Below are 14,515 nucleotides of genomic sequence, written 5' to 3' on the forward strand. Positions count from 1 at the left end.
TAGTTGAGAATGGTTGACCCAATTGAAATTTTCCGCTCAATCAAATAAATTGGGATAAGCGCATTGAACTAATTGATACAAAGCACATGAGGATAAGAGGGTTATCTACAATTTTGTTATATCGTTCTCAGCACTTTAAATTTATGGCAGTTCATTGCTATCTGCCACATGTGCGTCAATCCATTACTAGGAAATGGCCTTTTTTTTTTCTATTGACAAATATTCAACTGTAGTCATAATTTGTAAATTTTTAATTAATAGCTTAAAATGATTATTGTGTTTACTGATTTCTTTTTTATGCATTTTTTTTCAAATAATACTAAATATAAATCCGATTGTTGATTACTAATCAATATAGCGCTCGTTCCTGAATTTGGAAATGAATAAAAACCTATTGCGTTACAATATTTACTAACAAATCGCTCAATAATTATAAATATTGGTATATTAAAAGGAGTCAAGCTATGAATTAATAAATATTTTATTAATTAATTCACTAATTCGAATATTAGTTTAATGTAAGAATTCTGTAATTGTATAAAAAGAACATTATAACAATTGAAATCGTATGCAATTTCTAAATTTTATAATTAATTTCATTTTATATTTTCTAGCTGCCCTACAGTATTCTTTAATAATACCCTACTTATTCCTGTCGAACAGATCCGTTACTTAGGACTAAATCTGGACAAACGACAGCCATGGAATCTTCATACAGGAAACTGCTCGTCGATTCCGACTATTACAACCCATATACAACGATCCAAACTTTCAATTAATAAATGAATTTTTTATTTTATTATGTTAAATTTTTATTTCATTATGAAAAAACCCAGCAGTGAAACTGAAAAGCAATGGACAATCAGCTGATGTAGGATGAATTTAAATGTCTCAAAATTAAACAAATCAGCTGTTTATTTATTCCACTTTAATGTTTTATACATTTTATAGATTATTCAACAGTTTTGTACTGGAAATTAAGAGGTAAGTCATTTAAATAATATTAATATTTCAGTTACCTATGATGATCAATCGTACTACGATTTTATCCTAAGATTTGAGAAGTAGTGGAATATCAAACATTAAAAGCGTAACTCAACAAATAATATTTAATATAACATCCTACAATTATTTACTACGCATTTAAAAAATAAATTTCATTAATTAAAAAGGAGTAGGAGAAGAAAAATTGTAATGGCAATATTCAGTGGTTTTATTTCCAGAACATGATTTTGCCTAACAAATAGAGGCAACAAACAAATTATATTTTCAAATTGAAATTAAAAAGATAAAAACATCTTCACAACTAATTTATTTATACGAAGGAAAACAAATTATAATAGAGCACTAATTAATTTAATTCTAAGATAATTCATATTTTTTATATGTATTATTTATTAAATATATATTTAAAAATCAATAGATAATAGTTAGAAAATAAAATATTAAAAATTTTTTTATGATATTTTATGATTTTAATAAAAAAAACAGCTAAACACTATTATTTCGGATAGTCCATATCATTGCGATAAAAAAAATTAACAGAATGCAATATTCCTTTATAATGAACTGTAAACCGGGAATTATATATTAAAGTATAAACACAGTTAATTAAATTCTTTTGGATTTCAACTGTCGGAGGTAAGAAGAGTGCAAACGTGATCAGTATGCACCAATGCATCCTCTGTTTTTGCCTTGCCAATTAATTTCAATGATGCATTTTGATTAGCATTCATATGAAGTGGCTGTAAATTCGGCTCGAATTTTAATTTTTAGTTTTTCTTTGTACTTTGTTCCGCCGGAAGTTTTTGTAAAATGAAGTTTTTATCAAAATTCTAATACTGTTCTAATTGCCATGATCACTTAAATATTCATTAAATTTAAATGGCAAAATGGCATGGAAACATATGTGTAAAATTGATAAAGGACAAATAAAGAAAAATCCCTGAAAATTTCATGAAAATGGGGCAAACACACTACCGTTTGGTGCTATGTATGCTCTTCACATGGGTTTGAATAGGGACTGACAGATACGAACCACCTTTGCTCTTTAATGTCTAAAACGTAAAACGCAAGTGGAAATTTTCGATTCTGAGGAGGAATTTGTTTTTATTTCCTATATTTATTTTAGTTTAAAAAAAAAAAATCTTATTATTATCTCTTGAAGATGTGTTGGAGAAAATTCTGCAACATTGTTTCTTTAAAAAATGATTTAGGGCACAACTAATTAAGAAACATATGAATCATACATGATTATTAATTCAAATATTAGTATTACCCAAGAATTCTTTAATAGTATAAAAAGAAGATTATAAAACTCAAATCGTAAAAAATATCAAAATTTTGTAATTAATTAGATTTTATATTTTCTTGCAATCTAACGCAATATTTTTTAATGTTTAACATTTATATACATATTGTTTGTTAATTTAGTGATACGTGAGAATAATCTAAACGGTTGGAAAGCACTAATTGTATATTTCAATTAATAAATCATTAAAGAAATGAATAAATTATTAGCGATTGAATCTGAATAGACTCATTTCTATTTGGTTTTTAATTTAAAATGGATAAGAATTTGAAATTCAAAAATTAATCTGGATATTACAATTCAAAATTCCTGAGTAACTGAAAGATAATTTCTTTTTTTTCATACTTAACGTGGCAATAATCTCGCTGTGACTGCCGCGAAAGGAGTCAACCCATAGATTGACTCCTTTTGCGGCAGTTCATATCCTGATTTCGATTTATTATATTGTTCTTTATTTATAGATCAATTTTTAAAATAATTTTCCTTTTTATTTATACACCAAATTGTAAATAGCTTCGAAGATTATTCCTTGACCGTGTGCAATTAACGAAGGAGATAGCTTCAAAAAATTTATGAAAATTTAGTAATAATTCTGTTTATTGATATAATTCTTTGAATAGATGGAATGATATTTCATCCAGGATGTCTATCTAATCTCAGAATCGTCTTGGTATCCCTCTTAATCCGAGGAAATATTAATATTTGAGGGAAAAATGTGATATTTACTCCTAGAAATATAGTAATAAATTAGATTTTTAATCATTTAGGATTTATGGGTAGTCTTGTAAATAATTGAATAAATCTTCTTATTATAACCAATACTGTACTTACTGATAAAACAATGTAAAGGAGTAACTACGTAGTATGTGTAGAGTAAAATGATATCAGTAGATGAGCTGGCTAGGATTATTCATATTAATCCTCCAGTTGTGAATAAAATAACAAATCCCAAAGCTCATAATACTGATGTTGGGTAATTTATTTTTATTCATGTAGTGTTGCTAATCATCTCTTTACGGCTCACGTATGAAAATAAACATGGAAAAAAAAAAATTATACTTGCTTACTTATTAATTTTAAAAATATAAATATAAATACACATATACATTAATTTTATAAAGATTTGAGAATAAAAAAAAAACTTTATTATAATGAGATTTATCGTCAATTTCCACAATTACTAAGCTTATATTTAGAATATTGACTTTGATGGTTGATACATGTTTCTAAGGCACTACACTATGACACCTAAATGCTCTCAATTTGTTACAAAGTTCGAAAAACATGTAACAACACAGAGGTATCTAAATCGGAAAAAGAGAAAGAATTGAAAATATCCTAGAAATGCCTATACTGGAAGAATTTATCAGGGGCCACAATGTCAATTTTTTATATTTTTCACAATATTTAAAAAATCATTGCTTAAAAAGTCGTAGTAGGCTAAAGTAAAATTTGTAACCAGAATTGAGTCCTACTGAAAAAATAAATCTTAAAGCATCCTTGATACAATAAAATGATATTTTATTTAATATTATATTAACTTCCAAAAAAAGAATAATGAGGGTTCAGATACATCGCTACATATTTGATATGATAATAAACAATAGAACAATTAATTTTATATTATATTTCAATAGTTATGCTGGTTATAAAATATTTTTTTACCACTTATTGAAAATTAGTAATTCGGTATGTAATGAAAAGAAATTACTTACAATTGTTTTGAAAATGATCCAATTATAATATTTATATTTATCAATCTAAATTTTAGTGTTTAGTAAGTAATTAAGAATAAAATGTTTTTTGAAAAACTGTTTTATTCATAAGACTATAAAAGCTATAAAATTTCACAAAATCACCTAAATATAGTTAATTGTTAATTATAGTTAGTTGTTTTATTATTGCTTAATCCTCAAGACTCTTGAAAATATATCTTCAATAGTCTAGAAAAAATTATTAATATATAAACGGTATGATTTATCAGGGTATTTAGTCTAAAAGAGCGTTAACTTCAATGATTGATATTTTCATACAGATATATAAATACAACGTAAGATGAAATAATAATTTATAATAAAGTTAATATACCGAGAGTATAATAACCTAATTAGACTTACCTAATTAACCATTATAACCTAATTAGACTTACCTAATTAACCTTAATAACCTAATTAACCATTTACAATAAAATAAAGGCTCTTGTCGGGTTGTTAAGTCCTAAGAGGTAATTGAAATAGGTTGGTATAAAGTACCACCACGGAGAGCCTCATGAATATCGCTGTTTAGCTTTAATAATGAACAATCTTACGAAAAGAGAACTTTGATTTATTTTGAATTGAACTTATTCCAAAAATAGTAACGTATAGACTTTCTTACAGTTCTTAAAAAAATATTTTTTGGTAGATATACCACTATTCAAGTAAACCTAGAAATATCAAAACTATAAATCATCAAGTATTATTGTAACCTAAATACAGAAAAAGGGCAACTAAAAGTGATTGTTCACTTTGATTAGTTTGGTTGTTCAGTCAGTGGTGTTGTGTAGTGGGAACAAAGGAGAGGGGGCCCTTCCAGGTGGCACTTCTAGGGGGCGGCTAAATCTCGCAATAAATGATATCTTGTACAAATTTGAACCATTTCATATGACTTTTTTGTAACCTGTACATTGCACGATAAATATGATCGTTCTTTAGAATTACGGTATATTATAGCCTTTTAAATTGAAATTCCAAAACATTTTCCTACGCCCTGGGCGGTTGACACCCATGCTACGCTACTTTATTTAATATTAATTTCGGATCTAACTTCAGTTTACATTGTAGGTTTTCGTTAAAAAAATAAAAATAATGCCATTAAAATAATACAGGTTTCAACCACCTACCAATGTGGCTTAAATTGTTTCTGGACAAGATTGTATTAGCCAAGTTTGTATGTCAGAACAAAATAAAGAAGGATAGTTAAAATTAATTGAAGGAAGATGGTTTGGATGGCAGTTAAAAAATGTTACTTAAATAGTAAAAACTATTTACTATGTACAAACGTTTCGCCCACCCTTGTAATAAATGTTTAAACTATCAAATTAAACTACGGTTTTTACTTCAGTACATGGAATCGGTATACAGTTGTTTTTTAACACTAACAAAAAATAACATAATAATTTATAACAATATTAATAAACCGAGATTAGAGTAGCCTAATTAGAGCGCCCATTGGTTACAATAAAATAAAGGCTACTGTTTGGTTGTTAGGTTCTAAGAGATAATTGAAATAGGCCGATATACAATAGAGGAAATGTAAGGCAGTTTGTTGGTGTGGGAACCGCAGGGGTGGGACAGGGAATTATTTAAAATAAACAGCACGAACATATCCTTAGCCATTTGACATGTTCATTACCTTAACAAACCTCGGCTACTGTCAATTTACTTCCTACACACAAAGGAGGGGTAGTCGGAACAAAGACGTCAATAATTAAGTGGGGGAGAAGGGAGAAAAGTGGTAAGAGTAGGGGGTGAGTAGGAGGGTCCGCGAGGCGTGGCCGATACCGGGAGGCGGGGCCGAAAGAGGGGGGAACCCGAAGGAGGAAAGGCCAGTCGACGCGAAGCTCTCAGTCGAGTGTGACATGCCCGCCTGAGACTTTATGCTGGCAGGCCCGAGTATGACTGTGCTTAAACTGACTCAGATGGAAGAGCGCAAGTCGCCCGAAGCGGCCAAAGGGATCAGCTTCAGTGTGGCTGCGTTGCTTGCGGATTCTAGGAGGAGCCCTAGCCCCGAAGAAGAGGATGACTCAGCCGAAGAGGAATTGGACGTGTGCAGGGACAAGAGCCCGGAGCCGGGGTACAGCCAGCAGCGGGGTCTGGTCCTCAGCCCCGCCGCGGGCCCCATCAGGCCGACTCCTTTCACCGCCTTCGCTGCTGCTGCGGCCGCTGCTTACGCGGGTTTGCCGCCCCATGGGGCCTCCTGGCCGGTGCACCACTTCCCCGGGGCACCCGTCTTCCCGCCATTCCACGGTGGTCTCTCTTCCTCTCCAGGTAACTAGTTTCTCTATGTACAATTAGATGTATTTCTTAGTGGAGGTCACAATTGAGGCAGAACGAATGATCTTAGGATTCGCGTAGTTGTAAATCGCATGGCATAGAACGTTATAACCTCACCCCTTTATTATACCAAAAGGTCCCAAGAAAATATTTGTTATCTCCTTTTTGTTTCTGAGCTGTTCTATGTTGAGCCTAAAATACACAAACATATGAATAATACATTAAAAAGGTCTTTTTTGTGGATTCGGCATGAGTGTCGCCTTTAGGTGGCAATAGGCACTGAGACACAATATTGAAATAAAATGTGAATTTAGTGTTTTACTTAAATATTTTTCGTTCGTAATTAAAGTAAAATATAGAAGTTTCAGAGACCTTAGAAAACGTTTAACAAAATGAGTAATATTTTAGCAGCAGAACATATTTTATTTATCTTACGATTAAACAATTGCTTGAATGAATCTACCTAGATGCACTGGAGTTGCTAAAGACATTCACTTATTTTTTATATACTCTCAAAGTTGTACACTGGAGGTTTAAACATTCCAGTCCTTTATATTATTGAAACTGACTTTATCTAAACCTTTAACACTCAAAAAGTTTTCAATTCAAAAACTCTCTATAAATTACTTTTCATGTTTAAAGTGTGATCGGTATGATAATTATTTTTACTCAAACCAATTATGATTCGAAACAAAAATTATACAATAATAATAATGAAAAAATAGAGTTTCAAGTTACAAAAACTCATTAATATCAGGATTTAATCATATGACTTTTTGGTAATTTTGTGTATTTGGTAATGGTGTAGGTAATTTACTCATTAAGTACAATTTAAAGTTTCCTGAATAATATTATAATTTTTTGCATTTAGAAACAATCAATGAAAATTCCACAATACATTCAAGTTTTTAAAAGCTACTAGGATACATGAATTTCTATTATTGATTCTCAGATAGTGAAAATATCAATAGTTTTAAAATAATATAAACGTATATTACAACCCGCATAGTATAGTTGTTAAACATTAAGAAAATAAAAGAGTATAGTGAATGATTAATAAATTAATCAAAGCTTATCTGCTTAAAATGGCCTTATCATATCATCCAATGATACAAAATCAAATCAAAGGAACCGCAAATTGTCTCAAATAATGAAACCGATGTAACTGAACAAAATGACCAATTTGATCTATGGGTTAGAGTTATATTTTTCAGTTGATTTTTCACAAAATTTTACAACAAAAGATGTTTTATTTGTTACAATAATGTGAGTTATAAATAGGAAGAAAAATAAAACATTAAGTGTCGAGTTGGTTTAGAAGGCCATCTCATCGTTTCGGGGTACCTGAATTTTTTTCTGCTTTTCATTTTTTGTGTGCCGTAAACTTTTGTTGACCTTTCAAGTTGTTACGAGATTTTTTTCACTATAATACCGTCGGTGATATTTTCGTTTTATTTTTTAGTCAATTTTCGTTACTGAGAACATAAAAGGAATTATTTCATTTTTTATTGAAGATCATTCGTTCTGTCTTAAGATTCTAGAAAATTTTATTGTATTAGATTGTTCATATTATATATATTACTTATATACAGTTTATTTAACTGTTGATAGTTTCAAAGCTAGTATTAATAGTTCTTTAAATACTAACTATAATTTATCATATCCATTTTTGAATCCAGTAAAAAAAATAAATATAACATTAAACTTTATTTAAAGAATTATTTTCATAACAACAACAACAACAACAACAGATTAAAAGAAACAGCTTTTATATAACTTAATTGTGTGTGACTACTGATTCTTAAAATTAGTTTAGATTACCCCAAAATTAATCTAATGCTAGATTTGTTTAGTATAAACTAGTGTATGATTTGTGACAGCTAATACAAATAATTTAATACTACAATATTTCTAAAAGCACATTACCCATGTTTTAAATTTACAAATATATCAAATAAAATAATTTATATGAAGTAAATAAAGTAGTTTGTACTTTAAACTTTATTTGAATGTGTATAAGTTCATTTGAGCACTGAAATATACTTCAACATTTTAATAGAAATTACTATTGTATATTTGTAAAACAATATGGATTCCATCACTTTTATTATTAAATTAACCTTTTTTTATGGTATATTAATAAAATCAACCAAAAATGAATCCATTTTTGTTGATTGATTTATTTATAATTGAAATGTTTTACACCATTCATGTCATGAGGTTCTGAAACTATTGCTAGCAATGACTCAAATTACCAGTCCATAAATTACTTAAAGTATAATATTGTACATTTATTTCATATCTAGTGCAAAATATTTATTTTATAATACATACAAATAAAATTATATTTGTTTATTAAAGATTCTATTAATTGTTTCTGGTAGTATTTGTACAACTTTATTTTGTTTAAATGTATATATTTTTTATATATAAAAAGTTTTTAAAAAAACTATATAAATTATTTGCAACCATTATAGATTATTTATCTTTAGTATAAAGATTAAATTATCAAATGTTAACTTAAATGATATTTGACATTTTTGAATTAAATATTTTTAATTCATTGATACATTTTAATCTATAGTTATCTTCCAATGTTTTATTTACCTATGACAGTTTCAAATTTAAATTATTTTCTCTAAAAACCATTTATAAAACACCTATTATGGGAAGCGTTATTTTATTTGAACCCAAGTTTTCCAAATTATAAAATAACTTTGATAATATAATAGAATATTATTTTCTATATAATAGTTTTTCGTATTTTTTGTTAACGGTTTAGTATATTTCTTCTTTGTTTATATTAAAATATCCGTTATATATTGTTTCATTAAATTTTGTAAAGCATTTTAGTTTTGTTTAGTAATGAGACGTACTACAATACCATTAATAAATTTGATTAAGTATGGGTCATTTTAATAAAGTCACCTTAAGACGTCTGTAATTGAGAAACTACCATATTGTTGGGGCGGGACGGAATTCTATATCATTTAGGAACTGCATAAAAAAATATATATGGTGACTATGCATGGTATATGGAAAAATTCGATTAACGACCAATTATAATTTATCTGTAATTGTATTTTAATAAAAAACAGCTAATTTTTCAATTACAGTATCGTCCTTGTTTAATTAATAATCCATTCAGATTGGACAACGTATGATGTTTTTTTATATCATCTCTGGTTAGTAAAATGTTATAGTTCATTTAGTAAAAAAATATATTTTAACACGAAAACGTTTTCTTGTGAACAGTTTACACCTTCATTCATTTGAATATAATTAATTATCGAATGTTATATTCTGTGTTGATAAATATTTTTGGTAATTATGTAAAAATTATAGCTGAAGCCAATATTTTTTTTAAATAACAAGTAAATATTTATTGGTGTTATTTTATGTACATAGTTCCTATAATTTTTTTTAGTATATTTTTCTGATTTTATTCAGTTATAATGAATTGAAAGTTTATTGAGATTAATTTAATATTTTATAATTATGGAAGCATTATAATGTGCTTGAAAATTACATGATTAAAATTTGTTCTTACATAGATTGCATTTAGTGATCAATTTTCTTATTCTGCTGACATTTGACAAAAGGAAAAAATAAGAAGAAAAAAAAGGCAATTGCGCAAATGTTTCTAAAACATACGACTGATTCGCTATTTAACATTTAAGTCAGCAATGTAAATGCTAACGATATGCTAAGATTCGTTAAAGATAATCGACTGTGTGTACAAGAACGAAAAACCCGCCATAACTATTAGGGTAAAAAAAAAAAATTATTTATATATAGGTATCCGAATACAAATTAACACATTAGCCTGAAAATACAGAGCTAATTGGATTTATAAAGGAGTCTAAAAAAAAAAAATGTGTGCCAAGATTAACGAGGGGCATAAACTATTTGAGTAGGATAATTGTCCAATTTGAGAGAGCCAGGAGCGGTTCTCTCAGAGGCTACCGGTTCTTACACTTTCACTCTCAGCTGATTTACAATTATTGTGAGTGTATCATTAAGCCGATAGCCTTCTGAGTCAATATTGTCCGATCAATAAGTCTCTCACCGCCGGGGCCTTTGTTCAATAATTCTCTACGCGCTGATACTCTCCATTACCGCCCGGCCTCCTGTGACAAACTTATTACCAATAGTAAATATTCTCCGCACGGCTACCAGCCAATTACAAGAGGGGTAATTAAATAAAACATAAAACGGGCAGTGGGTAATTAATAGCGATCTGGTCCGCAAGCAGTGCTGCTCCTTGGTCGTAAATCAGCAACGGCCATCTAGTCCTGCCAGCCACATAACAGCCTCTGATCTATTACCTAACTAATGGATAATTTTTTTTTCTTATAATGTTAAAATTTTAACTTTAAACTCCGTAGGTCTTTATTAATAAAATAAAAAAAAAAAAGTATCAACTAAATACTACTGAACTTGGAATCTCCAATGAAAATATCTCTAATCTCCATATGTTAAATATCAATACTCTTCTTATTTGTACATTGTAGATATTTTCCAATATATAACATAAATACAGATTAAAATTGTCTTGCTCCTTTCTAATGGTAAAATTCTTTTGAAAAATGGTATTTTATAATTTTAATCTGTTTTATTATTTTCAGAAATAAATAATAACACCATTTTAGATTTTCACTTATAGATATTTTCTATCAGTAATGTTTCGGACTTTATGGGCAGTTTTAAGATGGTAACTTAGCCAATTCTAAAATTAACTTTGTCAATATTCTTTAAATATATATACATAAGATTTTATCTAATTTTATCCCTTTATCCAACAACATTTCTTTTTTAACCTCTTGCTTGGAGTTTTTACATTAGGATATAACCATCATGTTATTACATAACGATAGGAGTCGCATTGTCCTAATAATCGTTTAATTTTAAAATATAAACAAATCGAGTTTGCTAAGGCCATTTTTTCACCTTTGAATCAACTTCGTACCTTCCCATTTTTAATATTATTGAATATGAAGTTACGTTTTTGTTTTATTGTTTTATTCTAACGAATGTAGATAGCCCAGATTGGGTATATTATTTGTTATTAGTTTATACATCAAAAATCTTTTGGAACTTTATTGAATTTATAAATAATAAATACTTCGTGCAGCATCAAAGTTTTAATAAAAAAGAAAAAAAAAGTTGAATAACGTAAAAATCAAACCAAATTTAGCAAATGTACCGATGAAATTGGATTCAGAATAAACCTCTGTATTGAAATGACGAATTTCAACCTATCAGTTCGGAGAATAAACTCTTATAAAGTTTTATTCATTAAAAAAATATATATGAAAAGATGAGTTTTGTAGCTAAGCCACATGTTTATATATTTAATTTTTTATTTGTGTCATATTTTCTATCTGGATAAACTAATACCATTAATTTAATATTTAAGAAACGAGCGACATGAATAATTAGTTAAAGTTATTTTAACAACATTAAATTTTTTTTCATAATAAATCCTATTAAGCGAAATACATATTTCAAAATAAATGCTGAATAAGTGATACCTCGGTGATTTTATGCAAGAAAAAAAAATAAACAGGCAAATCTTAAATGAAGTCCCAGATTTCTTCTCCAAGACCTACAACGTTGAATAGTGATGACGCTCGTAAAACCTCAATCTACTACCCAACATTTTAAATTATTAATAATAATATTAAATTTATTACTTTTTCGATTTTCTTTAAAATTATGAATAATTTATTTTATAGCGTCATAATTCATAAGATCATGGCTCTAGACAACTATAAAATGTTTCAGTTTAGGAGAAAATATAACCATGTTAGTGTCCACGGTGTAAAAATCATGACTGACCGCTAGAGAAATTAATAAAATATATTTATAACGGTTTAAAAATTGATAAATGATTATCAATAATAAAAAAAATGATATAAAATGTCATCAATATTCATGCGGAATCGATTGATGATTTGAATCGGGTGTCTTGTTTGTAGAAACATAAATGTTGGGTTTATAACTGGATAATTACTTTGGTTTAGTATTTCTCCTGTTAAGGCTCTTGGGACTGGTTTAATTTTTTTTCTTTTTGATCTGTTCGTTTTTTCTTCTCTGTTTCCTTTGTTTTTCATTTCTTTTTTTTTCTTCTTGAAACAGGTTCCTACCGAGCCGGTACCCGGGAAGCAATTAATTAGGTAAACGCTGATTCGGCTGCGACCCATTTCTCAGTAATCTCTTTATCGATTGTCTCAACAGTAGCCTGAAGAGCGACGATATGTATGATGTGGTAGCGGTATCATGACTGGTCCCTGGGGAACCCCAACGTTAAACATCATGAATCGCCCAATCAGCGCGAGCTTACACAACAGATGCGCTTTAATAAGTGACACGTTGTCCCATTATCTACATCTGTTCGTAGAATACCCTCCCGTAATCCCGGCCCATTACCAGCCCTGATAGAGGGATTTATAATGAACTCGATATCAATGCAGTCTGGTTCATGATCCTACTGGTTAGTAATCTGTACGGAGCACGGTTTGATAACACGATTGAGTACTACAATATTAAAATTGAAAAAAATGTTTGTGTATATATCTATATTTTAAATTTTAATATTGCATTATAATATACATCTACACCTATATTTTATATTTTATATATTTTAGTAAAACAACAAGACATTTGATGATGTCAGTATTTCTGCTAATGTTGGTTGCCCTATTTTTGCCTTCTCAAATACTATTGAGTTTGTAGAAGCCTATTTGATTTCAAATCATAGAAAATTTAATCTGGTTTATAAATCTATAGAATCATATTTGTCAAGAAATTGCTCCTTCGTGTTCAATAGGGACAAAACTAGGGGCTACTTAGTGAGTCAAGGCTTATTAAAGAAATAACAATTAAAAAATAGTAGAATTCCAGTCTATAAATAGATATATGAGACATAATATGCCTGCTAATTTTGCTTTACAAATTATTAATAACGTTTAACTTTTAAGAACTTTCAACTTTTTGATATTTAGTTCCAAAAATGCGATAGAGTAAGCTAGGGATTTCCAAAATCAATCCAAGATAAATAGATGAAATAGACAACTCTACTCTTTTTTTTTCAACAAACTTCTCCGGAAAATCGTCAAAAAAATGATCTTCAAACGATTTCCTTTGATTTCCATATCTAACCCACTTCTGGAAAGAAGAACAAAGATATGTTTACAATAGGCTGAGGAAAAAGCTAACAACTGAGACCGTAGTCTATTCCAGGACCCAAACATATCGGTAACATCAACGCCTTGTTTGAGGGATCCAGATAATATATTCCGCCAAATCGCTTTTACATCCAGCAAATCCTTCCTTCGTTTCGTAAACAATGTCAGCTACCCTTTCATGTATTTTTTTTTTTTTATACTCGAGGTTCAGAAGTTCTTAAGCGTTTTACGTATCACTATTTGATTTAAGAAGACTGTAAATCACAAAAAGGTTTTGTGAAGCTGGAACGGTTCATAATCTTACTTGGGACAGTATTTTTGACATTTTAAAGATTTTCAGACTCTACTATCAATTATTACTTCATGATAGACTTGAATAATCTTATAAAATGCGTAAAAAAAACATACATGTAAAGTTAATTATTTTTTGTAAATCCGATATTTTTTTCTGATACCACCCACATCAAAAACTAATAGACCTCGCATGTATACTGGGACCACCTAACCTACTACAGATATAGTAAGAACCAATTTCTTGGGCGTTTGGGTCTCCACAGGCGGAACGGACAAGACAAGATAATATCCTTTCATCTCTTGGACCATCTTCAAAGGAAAGCTTCATACAGATATTTTCTGCCTACTTTATTTCGAGAAATTCGTTAATCGAGCAAACAATTAAAACGACGCTATTGTTTTCAAATAGGTCTCGCCTTTTGTGTTAGAATATAATTAGGGTCCATAATCATTGTCTTTGTTATCAAGCTTCAATTCTATTGTCAAATGAAAATCTATAATTATATCTCATAATTAAAACTATCGATCATAGGGAAATACTACTTTAATTAATTTTTTTAACAGTGTATCATACTCCGAGCAAGAGATAGGAAGTTCGATTCTTTTAATTGAACCCAACGATTCATTCATTGTGCTGAATCGATTTTTTTTAACGGTTCATAGATTAATTCTTTAAAAAAAAATAT

General features: G+C 29.0%; 1 protein-coding gene across 1 annotated transcript in view; it reads left to right on the forward strand.

The window, feature by feature from the left end:
* Nucleotides 1-5,896: 5,896 nt before the first annotated feature.
* The window catches only part of LOC136796731 (uncharacterized), a 32,571-nt gene continuing 23,952 nt past the window's right edge, over nt 5,897-14,515 (forward strand). Inside the window, exon 1 of the mRNA XM_067051217.1 lies at nt 5,897-6,339. Within this exon, the coding sequence (XP_066907318.1) occupies nt 5,949-6,339 (391 nt within the window). The 5' untranslated portion in view covers nt 5,897-5,948. The remainder of the gene's footprint in view (nt 6,340-14,515) is intronic.

This window comes from Halyomorpha halys, unplaced genomic scaffold (assembly GCF_000696795.3).
Source record: "Halyomorpha halys isolate HHAL.00 unplaced genomic scaffold, Hhal_1.1 Scaffold45.1, whole genome shotgun sequence".
NCBI classification, from domain to species: Eukaryota; Metazoa; Arthropoda; class Insecta; order Hemiptera; family Pentatomidae; genus Halyomorpha; species Halyomorpha halys.